The sequence below is a fragment of the Dermacentor variabilis genome, chromosome 1, assembly GCF_050947875.1.
Source record: "Dermacentor variabilis isolate Ectoservices chromosome 1, ASM5094787v1, whole genome shotgun sequence".
NCBI lineage: Eukaryota > Metazoa > Arthropoda > Arachnida > Ixodida > Ixodidae > Dermacentor > Dermacentor variabilis.
The window spans coordinates 202891448-202906788 of record NC_134568.1 but is presented as its reverse complement, the minus strand read 5'-3'; the positions used below and the strand labels follow the sequence as shown (position 1 = coordinate 202906788).

The window sequence follows — 15341 nt, the reverse complement described above, 5'->3', positions numbered from 1 at the left end:
GCTGGAGAACAAAGCCGTGTTCGCTCTCCCCATCCTACGGCCGATACAATACCGTTTTGTTGGCTGCCGCGCGGGAGAAACAATAAGGGCCGCCCGGAATGGTCCAAGACAGCAGGGCAGCGGATGACGCAATAATGGCCCCAAAAGGCGGTCACTCCTCCTTCCATCCGGCGCCTCGGGGTCGAGCGAGGAGGCCTCTGGGCGCGGTGGTTTCTTCCGCCGGAGGAGGAACTATAAAATCCTCCGTACGCCTCATCAAGTGGTCACAGTGAAAGCAGCGCCGACGCATACACCCGACTGGAATACGTAGTGCACCCGACGGGACGGAAACCCAGCAACATGTTCGCCAAGGTACGTGCGTCCACGTGCGTCGCCGGCGACACTCGGCACGAGGGACAGTTCTTGCCTCGTGGCGCGCGGTCTGGCCGCGGTGCCGTCGTAGCAGTGTTCTGCGAGCCCACATCTCTCTCAAACAGCTTGGCACAGGGAGGCGTTCCATTGCAGCATGCGAGAGGGGGCGCTATGACTTGGGCGATGTGCCCTAGGTGGTGTGTTGCTTGTACTGCGACGATGAGCACGTTGAAGGGAAGAATGCGAAAAATGCGCGCAGCTGTCCACTGCGTTACCGCGTAAACATGCAGCGCATGGAAAAGGGACACCGTGCTTTCAGTGCAGTACCAATTGAAAACTTCAACTAGCGATCTGGTTTTGTGTGTCAAATGCAGTACGCATCTCTAGCTGCAATGCTTTGAGGACATGTTACGGGAAGTAATTGAAATACAAACACGAAATTTAGGCATGATATGTCTCCGGGACTTGGAATAAGAAAGACACCCTGGGAATCTGGGTGTCTTGCAGTGCGTTTTGATGGTGTGTACATTTATAGTGGCTACCCTGATGTACAACCGCATGGGGACGACGCCCATTTCACTCTATGCTTTAGAGATGTGCATGACCGTAGTGGCCGTTAATGTTCTCGGACGCGATCACGAGGATAAAAAGTACGCATATTTAATGCTACGTAGGCCCCTAATAAAGCTGTCAAGAACTCACTCCTAACGTAAATCATCAATTCAGCTTGCTGCCCCTTTTCGTTCTGAATTGCTTTAATATTCAGCTGTTCACTGTTGACAACTTAGAACAACTTCTCAATTCTTTCTTAGAAGGCGTTAAAGTTACAATAAGGGCATATTACATATCAAGCTAGGCCATAAAAAAAGCGATTCCCTTTATTATTCCCAGTGTCCAAACTGCGTAATTGATTATGTCATCGAGTGACGACCTACCTTTTTGGTTTCGTTTTGTTGGAAACCATCCTTTTCTAATGCAGAATTATTGCAAAAATTACAAGTTGGTGCTCCCTTTAACCTTCGAGTCGGCCGTAATTCAGTTCTTTTTCATGCTGTATTAGATGCTGCAATAACTATTTAGGCCACACGAGCGTCCTCAGAAATTGGAAGGTGACGTCGATGGGTTTGTGTGGTTTTTGTGCCTCTCTCTTTTCGGCATACGGCACGCCTCCAGTTTTCGTAACACTGATCTGTTCGCTACTGTTAAAGCACAATCTACAAGTTGCGCTTGACTTAATTGTTTTCCTGTAATACCTGTCTAAACACATTTTGAAATAGCCGAAGCACTTCTGTGCGTGAAGTGAAAAAAAGACGAGTATATCGAAGCAAGCACGTCGACCTGTCGAAGCTGCCTAATCCGTGATGACGGCCACAGCTATATGTATTCTGGATGCAGTAATGGTCTCGCAGGAAAAGAAATCTTAAGAGTGTTCACTTCAAGGTCGGAGTTGTCGACCTTTCAAGGATTAGCTTTGCCGAAATTTGAATTTAGTGCCAGGAAAGCTCAGTAAATGTTGCTGGCCATGTCAAGTTATTTTGCTGGCTATTTGAGGAAATTCGCACTACTGCAATACGTGAGCACAGTGCAGCAGCTCCTATTACGTCCCGCACCTATTGTTCTATAGGGAACTAGCAGCTAACTGTCTCCTTCTTCGAGCGCCAGGGACAAAGCGAGCAATTCCCACTAATCTATTTTTCTTTCTGCTTTGCACGTTAAATAAGCTGAGATGCTGCTCAAGTACTTTAATGTTCTTGTAGCCAGCTCTCGAGTCCGTGGCCGCAGTTCATCATAGCAAAACAGAAATGTAAGAATCAGCGCTGTTCACAACAAAGCTCCAAATCCTTGTGATCAAGCGCCTTTTTCTACCGTATGTATGCGATCACACGTCTACATATGACACTTCCGGCCCAATCATAAAGAGAAGTATCTGGGGAGGTGAATAAAATTGAATGCCGAATCAATTCGTCTGCCAGAAAAGTTCGTTGAAGTTGGTTAAACTTGTAACACAGAGATTAAAACAGCGGTAATAGCAATGAAGTTCTTAAGGAAGCCAGTTTTGACAGAGATTCTGTCAGTGGAAGTCACTAAATGTCAGGCTCAATAAAAGTCAGTTCGAAATACAGACACGCTAACCAAATGCCTTTCGTGTCTTTGTAAAAGATTTGGGACCTGTGTCGCTTCGGGAGGCAGGAATGTTTCCGTTCAAAGCAGGTGCTCCATGTCTTAAATTCAAGCATACGTGCTCATAACTTGCGTGGCCATAGTGCCGCCGAGTCTATATAGTGTAGTGGCCTCGCAGCGAAAAGATTTGATTAATCGGATGACTTGCATGGTGCAGACCACCGTAATGACTACGTTATTCGCGACCTCAAATATTTTTTCACGAGTAGCAGCTGCAAAAGAGGAAGAAGTTTTATAAAAGGAAGGAAGTTATGTACTGATATTTAAAAAATATGAAAGGAAAAAGATATTGCGAGTATAAAAGTATGTGAATATTAACCATTATTGCGTAAAATGGAGAAGCAAAGGGTGGTCGGGGCCTTATTGCCATCAGTATAGAAAAAAAATTCTTTTTGTCCGGATAGATTCTTTACAGCGCCTCGGTATGGGTACTTCCGTAACTGATCACCTTGATGCGAACACAGCAACTAGTTTCGGAAACGAGTAACTTGAAGATGACTGCGTGCATTGCATGTGAATCCGAACTTTTACAGAACATGTAATAGTCCACGGATGCTCCGTTCATTGTCGCATTCCACGGTACACGCCCGAACGTTCCGTAAAGAGATTTAAGTTCAATCGAGGCACCTCTTGCTCTCATCTCGTTAGATTCTGCATCGTCGGTAGGCACAATTGTCTAATTCTCGCAGTGGTCTATGCCCCAGATACGCGCTTCCCGATTCATCCCGATTGGCTTGGCAGAGCGCACTTGCATGTCTTATCCATCCATCTCCCTAAGCCGTACCGATACTGTGGCTAAACACGCGAAGATAAAAAAAAAAACGGGAATGTTTTTTTCGTTTCTTTTTTTCGGAAACTGCAGTGTGTCTTGCTATGTCGATGAGAAAATACTCAACATTTTGGACAAGACACTACAGGAATACAGCGTCTGTGGCCTGCCTTTTTCTGGCGTCCAGTCCTAAAATGTTACTGTTTTATCAACGCGGTTACCAAACTGGCTCGGCCAGCTTTTAGTTTAGCTTATACATCTACAGGGTGACCATTTCAAAGTTTAGGAATTTTTTTACGTCCCCTGTGGCAGATATCATAATTCTTGTCCTTGAGCTGGATTATTCGAAGAAGCGGACATTGCTAGCACGAGAAATCGAAACGCGTGATGGAAACACATAATTTATTAATTTATGGCACATATTGCGATTTACGAATTGTAGCCGGTGAGCTCGCCAGACGTATCCACTTCAAATGAATTTCCAGGATGATACCAATGTTGCGATATTATTTCCCAAAGTGTGGAAAGAAATGCATGGGCGTTCCAGTTATTTTTGCGTTTCAGTACATAATAGAGCACTTTGTCAAAAAAAGTAAGTGGAACACGGCATTATTAGGGAAAGTTAGATGGCTCATACCTCCAAAATTGTATCATTCTGGAAATTCATTGCAAGTGAATACGCCTTGAAATCTCACCGGATACAATTCGTAAATTGCAATATGTGCCGTAAAGTAATTATTAAAAAGATAATTAGTGGATTTTGCCAGTTAGTTAAATATGTACTTCTATTTTTTGTGCAAGTAATGTCCGCCCCTCTGAATAACCCAGCTCAAGGAGTAGAACAATGTTATCTGCAACAGGCTATATTTGAAAACTCCATAAAACTTAAAAGTGATCACCCTGTATAATATAGCTTGGTGCATTTCTGTCTACAAAGTAGTTTTAGGCGCTACAGTCAAATCTATGTAGAGGAGAATACAAGGTTGAGAGGTTTGGTGATGTTAGCATGTAATTGATTGACGACTACAACGCGGTACAACGCGGTACAACGCGGTACAACAAGGTTTGGATTGCAAAACAAGACTCTATGGTTGTATCCGCTGCTCTTGCATCATAATAAGTAATATACATGGTAGTGGGGCCGGTTGTGGTAGTGTTAGAGCACGCGGGGTTAGCCTGGCATGTTTGAGTGGCAACTGTTCTGCCTGAGCATCTCGCACGTTGTTAGCAAGGGTGTGTCACCATATATACTGACCTCGTCTGGAAGAAAGGCAATAAACAGTCGTGGAACTACCTTCCTCATTACTTTTCTACCGGTACAATTCGCAACCCTCAGTAATTATATGCAGGCACTTGTGCCCATCTTCAAGCATGTACAACTCAGGTAATGTGTATGTAGTGTATTCGCTGCAGGCATGGGCGAAGGCGATTAAGAACAGGTGAGCTACTCGATGCCCTTGACAAGACTGTTCAGCCACCCGATCTCGCCACTGTTTACGTGGCAGGTGTCTGAAGAGTTGGTCTCTCTGTTCTTCCTCCATTGAGGGAGCTTGGTCAATTTTACTGGTGCAGTTATGTGTGCAAAAGATTGCCTCCCGCATGCATGTACGGTTTTCGTAGAGCAATAGAGCGCAGCCTTTGGGAAAGAACAAGATCCGCTTCCTCACACGACGTACAGTACGAATAGTAAGTGCACTATCTGCCAACCAGTGGTACAGACAGTGCCCAGCCGCCACTAGCCGTGAATTTCGGTTCCGCACAAGGCCGCAGATGCATGTAGGCACGCATGCGACTGCTTGGCGTCCTCTTCGTTCTGCTGTAACAATGGTCGTAGCAAAACGTTTATAGGAAACCGTTCTCTAAGGAGACTAAAAAAGAGAGAATGGCAGTGTCTGACCTGTCATTCTTTCTTTTTGCTGCATTTTTAATACGAAGCATTCTTTTGCCTAATACCACGCACTTTGCGCTAGGTAGGTATGTTTCGGTCGGCATGTAGGCCTAGTAACGGGCCTCTTCAATAGAAAGAATACGTGTCCGATAGTGGGATCAAACGCCGGTCTCTCAGCACAACAACCAGACGCTGTAACCGTTGGCCCAAAATCGTACGTATACTTCACTCGGGCCATTGTCAACAGGCGCTTTGAAACTAATGGCGCGTGCGCGAGCCAGGTAAAAGCCTGCCGATTCCTCCCATTTTTCCCTTGTGGCATCTAGCGCGTTGAGACGCTCCGTTAGACTGTAGCACCTTCGGGGGGGGGGGGGGGGGGTCCAGCCCATGTTTCAGAGTCCTTTTTCGCGCAACAATATATATATATATATATATATATATATATATATATATATATATACAGCAAACTTTGCAAAACCGGAATATTCCGGATGTCTACAAGGCTCTAAGTCAGCTCCACACATGGTCCTAGAGGAGGCTTTTATTTTACTGTCTTCAAATATTTCACAAAGCCTTCATAAAACTGTTCTCCTTTGACATTTGTTTTGTACCGCCGGTACAACACATTCATTTGGTTCAGACATATTCACCTTCCGCTAGCGTGGATGCTTTGCTCAGGGTTTAAGACATTCGCCTTCTGGGTGGAGTGTCGTAAGCTCAAAACTCGTCACCGCCAATATTCTTTTCCTTTCAAACTTATTCCGTTTTTCTTTACGGAGCGCATCGTTTTACGGGTTACGGACTGACGGAGAGATTTTCTTGGTGAGTCGCCTAAGAATGCTTACGTTTTAAAAATCAGTCACCTTCATCGCCGTAGCCGTCAATTATCGTCTTCAACAACGTCTCTGCACTGCTGCTGTCGTCACACACACAAACCGCGTACACAAACCGTCGTCACACAAACTGCGTACTGGAGGGACAGTTTTTTTTAAGCACAACCATACGAAGCCAAGAACAGCGTAGGGGAAATTTTTGGTTGCTTTAAATTGAAATGCAGAAATTATGATGTAACGGAAAAAGAAAGTGGACGAAAAACAACCTACCGTGGATGGTAGCCGAACCCAAAACCTACGCCTTACGCGTGCGATGATATACCATTGAGCTATGACAACGGCTCTCCCACGGCCCCATTCTTAAGTATTTATGTATCTGTGAAAGGTACGACCGTGGGAGTGTTAGCCAGCGCCACTCAGAGCCGTGATGATAGATGTGTTACATGCTTTTGACAATTGGCGTCACGTAATACTGTAACTTTAGCATGTGAACTTTGAGCATGTCTCTAATTCTCATTTATATCGTTTGCATACCACCTTAAGCACGAGGCATGGTATAAGGGCAACGTTGTAGCTATTGTGAATGATTATTGTGTCGTTTTAAGCCATTGTAACGCTAAAATACACTACAGATATTCGCAGTGAAAGAATGTGCAGTGACTATGTGTTGCCCCTGAGTAACTTATGCGATATGCAAGGGACTCCACAGAATAAACATGTCTTCACTTATCTCGACCGAAATCCCTACAGTATTGGAAACCACATCTGTTAAAAAAAAGAATAACGCGCTGTTGATTGTCGGTGGGGTTCTTCTTTTTATGGTACATTTAGGTCTCACACGAACATATTAAATATTGAATAACATGTTTATATCAGTTCGGGAGACTGCAACTCCTGTTTCGTTTTCTATTTTTTCACGAATATGCAGTGTGTCTCTTCGGTCCTTTGCCTGGCAGTCACCGTCAGCGCTGGTATCGTCGCGTCTAGCGGAGGACACAGTGTGCAGCACAGGAAACAGGACGTGAGTAACGCATTGTGTAACGTGACACAAACATCCTTTCTATGCCAAAAAGGTTGTCCGCTGAACTTGAAACAGTTTTCTTTCTTATTGCTTTACATCAAACATTTAAGATGCTGCTAATGCTGGTTTCCTGTCAAGTTACTAGACTATAAACAACAGAATTGAGAAAATAATCGTTGCACCCTGATATTGGAACTTGAAAAGAACGCAAGGTGCGCCATAAATCTTATATGACAACGAATAAATTTTCTTTATTTGGAGCGGTGGTGCAAATTATATGCATTTATGCAATTTTTATTCATGACTCACTAATCCTAGCTAAAATTCGGAAACCTGCAGCTGCAATCAGCTGCAGGTTATTTAAATTTGAGATATGCTTTGAGGTGCGTAAGGCCTGCTGAGATGTGTGCTCACCTGATATTCGCTCGTTTGAGAGTCCTTGTATTGAACAACTCGGCTCGTATCTACGCAGTGGTACATAATGGTGATAATTCTCTCACACTGAACTGAACTTAATGCACCCATCGTAAATATTAGCAGGAAATTCTTAATTTGCTGGAATTAGGATTCATTTCCAACCCTCAGGATGTATTTCAATAAATGTCGTTAACCTTTAACAATGTGGTTATTGCATAACTGAAATTCTCCAGTAGTTCCAGCGCATCTAAACTATGCCATGACATATATTACAGTATATTAATGCTGCAGTAATATGCGTCCGCTTCTTGTCCAGGATTACGGGAACTACCAATTCGGCTACGACATCGTCAACGGCTACGGCGCCGTGAACGGCCGCCACGAAGCTGGAGGCGCGTACGGCCCCGTGCACGGTTCCTACTACCTCGGCGACATCGACGGCCGCCACCGGCAGGTGCACTACGTGGCCGACAAGCTCGGGTTCCGCGCCGTCGTCAAGACCAACGAGCCTGGTACAAAGACCAGCGCACCTGCCTCAGCTCCTTACGTGTCGGCCAATGGCAAGGCTGTGCCTGCGGCTTCGGTCCAACCGGCTCAGGTTGCCATTGTGAAGCCAGTGATCCCTGCTTACGGCGGACATCTTGGATATGGTTATGGAGGAGGCTACGGAGGAGGCTACGGAGGAGGCTACGGCCACGCACCAGTCGCCGCTGCTGTGGTCGCGAAGGCTGCCGTTCCGGTGGCTGCTTACGCAGCTGCTCCTCACTACGGTTACGGTAGTCTCGGTGCGCTTGGTCACGGCTACGGTCTTGGCTACGGAGGCTACGCAGGCTACGGAGGCTACGGGCATGGCTATCTGGGATAGGCAGTCGCTTCCAAACGAGCTTATTTATTGGGATCAAGGTGAGACAATTTATTTGCTGCATTAAGGTTCATGATCATACACTTGCAGTCGCATGGGTTATGGATTTCCGCGTGCCTTCTCTTGCCACAGCTTTTCGTGACCGCTGGGGACATTACCTGAGATAGTCTCGAACAGTATACAGGGTGCACCAGCTAACTTTAGCCAGAGTTTTAAAGTATGCGAATGTCACGTAGCTGGAGAAAACTAAGGTAGCCTTGTTTGCCGTCGCTTGGACATACTCAAATTACTTTTTTCATTCCGCCTAAGTAGATTATTAGCCTTAATTAATTATTAGACTTCTCAAATATTATAAATATATGAAAAGTGTCAATGAGACAATTGTAGAGCAACATGAAAAACAGCTTTCTGTTGCTCAATACGTGCTACATAAAAGTGTTTTTTCGAGCGTGAAAGAAACGCGTAAATGCACGCGAAATTGCCGCGCGACTGGCCGCTCGAGGCACTTTGCGTGCATTTGTGGGCTTCTTTCAGGCTCGGAAAAACACTTTTATCTAGCCTGTATTGAGCAACAGAAAGCAGTTTTTCATGCTGCTCTACAATTGTCTCATTAACACCTTTCATATAATTGTAACATTTGAGAAGTTGACTATTTACTTAAGACCGCTTATCTATTTCGGCGGAATGAAAAAAAATAATTTAGGTATCTCCAAGCGACGGCAAACAACATTATCTTCGTTCTGTCCAGTTACGTGGCATTCGTATATTCTTAACCTTTGGCTAAAGTTAGCTGGGACACCCTGTATAAGTGCAGAAATATCTACGACCAGCCAATCGAATTACCATCAAAACAAAAGAATTCCTCAAGGCGTTCATATCCACACTTCTAGCAACAAAGTTGAGCGACACTCTCGGCAACTTGCGTCCTACGCTTTACGTTCGCAGTCACCATCAGCGTTCGTTCTTTGCTACGTTCATTGATTCGAATCGTGCTACTAGCCTCCGTACTGAGTCAGTTATGAGAGTGGGAATTACTATAAATAATTCGCCTTTTAATGCGAGTTCGTTTACCAAGGATTATTGCACATTTCAGAAAGTTTTGAGTAATTGGACAAGAAATGTCTCTGGAGCCAACGTTTCGACAAAGCGACTTGTCTTCGTCAGGGGCAATGTGATACCCATTAGCTGTCGCAAACAAATGATGGGGCTCCAATAATTTTCGTTCCTTGATTGATAGACTATGATCTAGTACGTGAAAACAGTATACAACGGGAGAAAGAAATATAACGTATACAGTGTGAGGAATAACGACCGGGGTCTAATTTTCGCCTCCCTTAAAATAATATTCAGGCACACAAACACCAATAGAGTAAGCACGTTAAGTTAGGTTGTGAGAAAAGCTCTACTACCCGAAGGGCATGCAATGCGAGCTTTCAGCCGTCAATGACGATTCATTAGGATATTCAGATTTTTTATAGCCACTCGGTGAGTAATTGGCATAACGTTTAAATGCCTTAGGCATATTCTCTGATTTGTAAGGTGCTCTTACAGAGCCGGTTATTACTCGTATGTTCAGTGCAGCGCTCGTGATTTAAAAAAAAATGCAGAAAACCGAAGTTGTAGGCGGCACGCTGCGAACCGTCAGCAAGGTGTCGTGTCATATCGGCTCAGCTAATAAAGGAGTCATTGGTCGAAAGTAAGCAGGCTTTTGTGGCCCGTATGTCTCGGCACAAGTCATTACAAAGGTATTTTTATGTGTTCTTTACTGTTACGACTTAGGAACATTCCTACCAACTCTATATCACTATGCAATGTAGCATACGGGAGTACCGGTTTTAGAGATTGGTTTTTTTTTTTGCTGTTTATCCAGGTAACACTGCTATAAACATTTATGAGGTCTTGCGAGATGAAACGAAATTGTAGTTGGCCCAATATGGCGAAACTTCTAAGCCTGTGCGGTGCTCTCACTGAGTCGCATGCATATACGCACATGTCCACACTTGTGGTGTGCCATCGTGCCTGAAGACGCAGAACCATAGGAATGTGATATTATCATTACTATTAACCCGTGGTAATGTGCAGCGAGTTAATCAAATGAACGAAGAGTCATCAGACAATTACCAACACGTGTTTCAAGACTGCAGTAATTTGAATTACGATTCGAAAGCATCAAGAGGCCAATTGAGCGAAAAAGCCGGCGTCTGTCGCCTGCAGCAACGAAAGGGCACCTAAATTCTCATTGGCTGCGACGCCAGATCACGTGCGTGCCTCGACGGAGCAGAGCGGGCGAAAGGGAACACCTGGTGCCGCGCTGGCATGCCAGCTCTTGCGTGAGGGGAGAGAGAATCGCCAAGACGCCACATCATCCTCGCTCTCGAAGGTCCGTGTTATCCGCACGTTCCTTGTCCACGCAAGCTCTCGCCTGCATTCTAACTTCACCTCGGTAAACGTTATGAATAAATTACTGTATGAAAAACAGAATAAATTCGAAAGGAAACACTTTGGCGGTAGTGAGTTTCGAGCCTACTACCCATCGCTCAGAGGCCGAGTGTCTTGCCCACTGGGCAAAACCAGCACCTAGTATACATAGCAGCCCTGTGCATTCTGCTTTATGACATCATGCTGCTTGGTCCGAAATTTCCATTGCGAGGCCCGGCGTGACAAATGCGTTGATGTCATAATCACAGCGGCTTACTGGGGAGCTTCCCCATTAGATTCTATGGCAATCGGGCAAAGTAACGTAACGTCATGGATCGAAGTGCATCGGATTTGTGCTATCTAGGAGGCGCTGGCCAAGCGCCTCAACGCGCTCGCTTGCCCGCGAGGAGTTCATAGTTCGAAGGACCGCCCAGCGGCGTTGAATTGGACATTAATGCTTTCACACTCACAATTAATAAGAAGTGCTTAGGTGTCCTCGGATTTTATTGTGTTGTGACATGCTTCTCGATTTTACTTGTCCTTAACGTATTTTTTCGCATGCTTTCATGGCTTATTTTTCAGGTGACGGGGTATTTGTCAGTGTCTCAAGTGTTGCCAAAAGCAAGACTTCATTGTTATTCATCTTCAGGTCCCGGTTCCTACATGATTCTTTTGAGTGTTCCTTCACTTTTCCTGTTTTTTGTTTGTTTGTTCGTGTAAATAAATATGTTTCTGACTGTTGTAAGAAGTTTATCCGAATCTAACGTCGTAACTATCAAAAGTGATCATGCATGGTAGGGTTGTGCCAATATATATAGCGTAACGCGCACAACTGTGCAGTGCTAGCGAAATTATCCTGGAAGTTATAACACTCATGCGGGTAATTAAAGCAGGCACTGTTGCACTGTTGTTCCACTTACTTTTTTAATAAAACGTTGTTTTATGCATTGACGCACACGAGAAACTGGACCGTCAATGCGTTTCGGCACCAACTTGGGAAAGTAATACCTCGAAACTGTCATCCTGAGAATTCGTTCGAATACGCCTTGTGAACTCACCGGCTACACTTCGTAAATTGCAATGTGTGTCATAAAGTAAATAATTAAAAACTTATTTAGAAAAAAAATGTTATGCATTTGGATTTCGTGTGCAACTAATGTCACCAATTTTGAGTGATCCAGCTCAAAGACTAGAATTGTGCTATCTGCGACACGCACTATTTAAATATTATGTAGAATCCAAAAAGAACACCAGGCATATTGTAATCGCCTCCGTGAAATATCATAAATTCAAAAAAAGAAAGAAAGAGTCTGAACTGCACGGACGCGTAATCAGCAGGCTTGTATAGGTATTCTTGCTTCCTGTCCACGATGAACTTAGGTAGCCTAAGATTATAAGCATACACTCTAAAAAAAGTTTACACCATTTGGGGTGTATATTTGCCACAGGACAACAATCGTCATCTGTCTTGCCCGCATTTCCTTTCTTGAAAACGCAGCGTTCGTTACTTTCCTGTCGAGAATGCTGTGTCGTGCTGATAACGCGCATGCCGTTCGTGACTTGGAAGTACTGGGCTCGTAGCCTTAAAGAAAGGCAATGCGGGCAAGACAGATGGCGATTATTGTGTGGCAAATATACACCCCAAAGGGTGCAACTGTTCTTTAGAGTGTACTTCTGTAAGATCACAAGGGGTTTAATTTGATAGGCAGGGTCCCTAGAAAATAAGGAACAGCCGAAATACAATGTGAACCGAACACATATTCGGTATGTCATCAGGAGTCCCTGCGTAGTCGCCTTCATTCATTGCAACCACGGCTACAGTGCATATATTCGTCTTTGTTTTCTCTTGAACATCTTATCGTTGATTTAAGACTTGCCTCGCGCACTTTAGCGCGAACCATAGCGGTCGCCCAATGAGCCATCGCTATATTTAGCGTTCGCCTTTTGAGGACGTTCTCAAGACGTATTATGGTGGATCGTCAATTTTCCAGTCGAAAATGTTCGACATACGACAGTGGTTATGCACATCGTGTGCTCTTCTTTGAACTCATACATTATTTCATCATGCACATGACGATGCGGCAATGATCATTTCTATTGTTTCGGACTGGACACGGCTAAGCAGTTGTGGCACTGAGGGCAGCACTAACAGCCAACATAAATAAATAAATAAATAAATAAATAAATAAATAAATAAATAAATAAATAAATAAATAAATAAATAAAGCAAACTGCGTAGAATAGTACGGCATTGTAAATGCAGATCTTAGGACGACTAAGGTAACTAAGGTACCCATGTGATAGAACCACAAATAAGGACTGCATGCTTCTGAGCTCCCGTCAGATAATGCGCCAAAATTGCGCTTCCCAGATAGAAGAAGAACGTCCCTTCGGAGCTGCTATCTTGGCCACGACTTGTCCACCAGGCAATATGGTTAGCTTCATTATTCTCCGGATTAAAGCAGACGTATACTTTTTCCCCACTACATATCTTTACCCAGCATCACGGAGGCGTCGGACAAAGTGTTGTCGGCCATTATTGATGGTGTTAAAGAAACATTGCGGAACAACACTCACATAGGAAGGAAACCAGCATTGAAAAGAATGCCTCTTCCAAAGGCACTGATAAAGCAACGCAAACGTGCTGAACCGTGGAACGATCATGAATTTTTATCTTAAATAAATTATGGGGATTAACGTCCCCACATTATTTCCCAAACGGCGTGCGAAATCGCGATACGATCAATAGGTTTGCAGTGCCCTTCGCGAGTTTACAATATACCTTGTAGTTTTGTTCTCAAAATCCAAGAGAATATTACGGATGATTACCTAAGAAACTTAGTTTTGCTGCTATGAGAATTAGTATGCCTAGAATGAGAACTTTATAGGAACTTTAGACATTGTAACATGATCTTCTGGCAGAACGAAGGGGTACCAGTAATTTTCCTGCCTCAAATTTTCAAATATACGGGAAATCTCTGATTGGCGTAGCTGAACACTCTCAACAGAATGCCCGCACTCAAAATTTTCACCGAAGTCTAACGCAACTATTGAAGACGTAGAAGAAGCATCGATATGACACACTTAAATAACGTGCCTACATGATCACAGGACAGCGTCAACAAGAACTTAGATATGCGCAAATATTCCTCCCGCTTCCAGTTCTCAATTTACCTTTTCTACATTTTTATCCGATGCATATCTAAATTGTTGCTTATGATTGCCCTACTCGCACGATATATGGAAGCAAATAATCAATCTAGCGAGGTAGATTACGCGTCCGAACTGCTTTTGCTCGGGGAGTGTGCTGGCTTATTAGAGTAAAAAAGCTAATGGCAAACTTGCCTATGGATTAAGAACTTAAAGCACAGCTGCTGCGACATATGTGTCCCGTCAAGGATGTCGCGGCTTTTTCACTTAGTTAGGCTCATTTTGTGTCGCGGAACTCCATAAAGCGTGCCACGCTTAATGTTTACTTGTCTTACAATACACCAGAACCCGTATTCTAGGAAATGTTCTTGAGTTGGAAGTCTTCGTAAAACTGCCAGCCGATTGTCATGTTGGATATTTCATTAGCGAAGGCAGCTGGTTACTTGCAAAAACACTTACTAGCGAAAAATAATAATAATAATACTTATTATTATTATTATTATTATTATTATTATTATTATTATTATTATTATTATTATTATTATTATTATTATTATTATTATTATTATTATTATTATTATTATTATTATTATTATTATTATTATTATTATTATTATTATTATTATGGAACTCAGCACGTACTGCGGCATGATGCTGTAGTTCCACGAATGACTGGTGGAAGAATTTCGAGATGGGACCACTTGATTTTCAGTTTACGTGGCTTTCCAGCCGAGTCTTTTTTTCGAACGATTGTTTTCGGTAATGGTCACCTATTTCACATTCTGAAAGTGTATTTCACCCAATTTTTATTGCCCATTTGATATGGGATACACGAACTTAAATGCGACATGTGATTGCGTCATTCAACATATCAGTGATTCCAAAGGAGCAAATTTACCTGTTAATTCGGCGTATACGTCCCCCGGACGAAGCTTGAGTGCAACCAGCTGTGCCATTTTGGCAGTCTTCTGAGGCTTTACCGGAAAGACAATGACCGATTGTCAAGGTCACTTGCATCCCTCCTGAACCCTTCGTAGCATATGGAATGCCAGCCATCTTTTAAGCCGTCAAGAAAATTCAACACACTACAGTCTTAAACAACTGCTTAATTTTGAAAGATGCATTCAGGTAAGATGTATTGCAAGTGTAGTGAAAGTGCGTCTAGAGCACATCAGAATACACGTGGAGGCAGTACAGAGTTCAATCAGTTGGTGGCGGCGTCGAAGCCAACGTCTGTGGGAAATATGCCCGCGCCTGTAGTGGGCAGTACCGGTATGTACACTGGGTACGGTATACCCACGAGGAAAGGGAGGTAGGGTCTCTGGTACCCAACAACCAGCTGGGGCACGAGGACGGACGAGGTGGGTCCCCGTATGGGCAGGAAGCCACCCAGGCCACCCCCATAGCCAGCTCCGATTCCGCTCCCGATGTTGGCGCCGAATGGTCCTCCT

At 44.0% G+C, this 15341-nt stretch overlaps 1 protein-coding gene across 1 annotated transcript; it reads left to right on the top strand.

The window, feature by feature from the left end:
* Window positions 1–339: 339 nt before the first annotated feature.
* On the top strand, window positions 340–8339 carry LOC142558511 (uncharacterized). Its single transcript, XM_075670675.1, has 3 exons — window positions 340–351; window positions 6951–7043; window positions 7777–8339. The coding sequence occupies exons 1-3, from the start codon at window positions 340–342 to the stop codon at window positions 8323–8325; spliced, it is 654 nt and encodes a 217-aa protein (XP_075526790.1). The 3' UTR covers window positions 8326–8339.
* Window positions 8340–15341: the final 7002 nt, after the last annotated feature.

Coding starts and splice junctions, on each gene's coding strand:
- LOC142558511 (XM_075670675.1), top strand. Junction 7,044..7,776: donor TGCAGCACAGGAAACAGGAC/GTGAGTAACGCA, acceptor CTTCTTGTCCAG/GATTACGGGAACTACCAATT.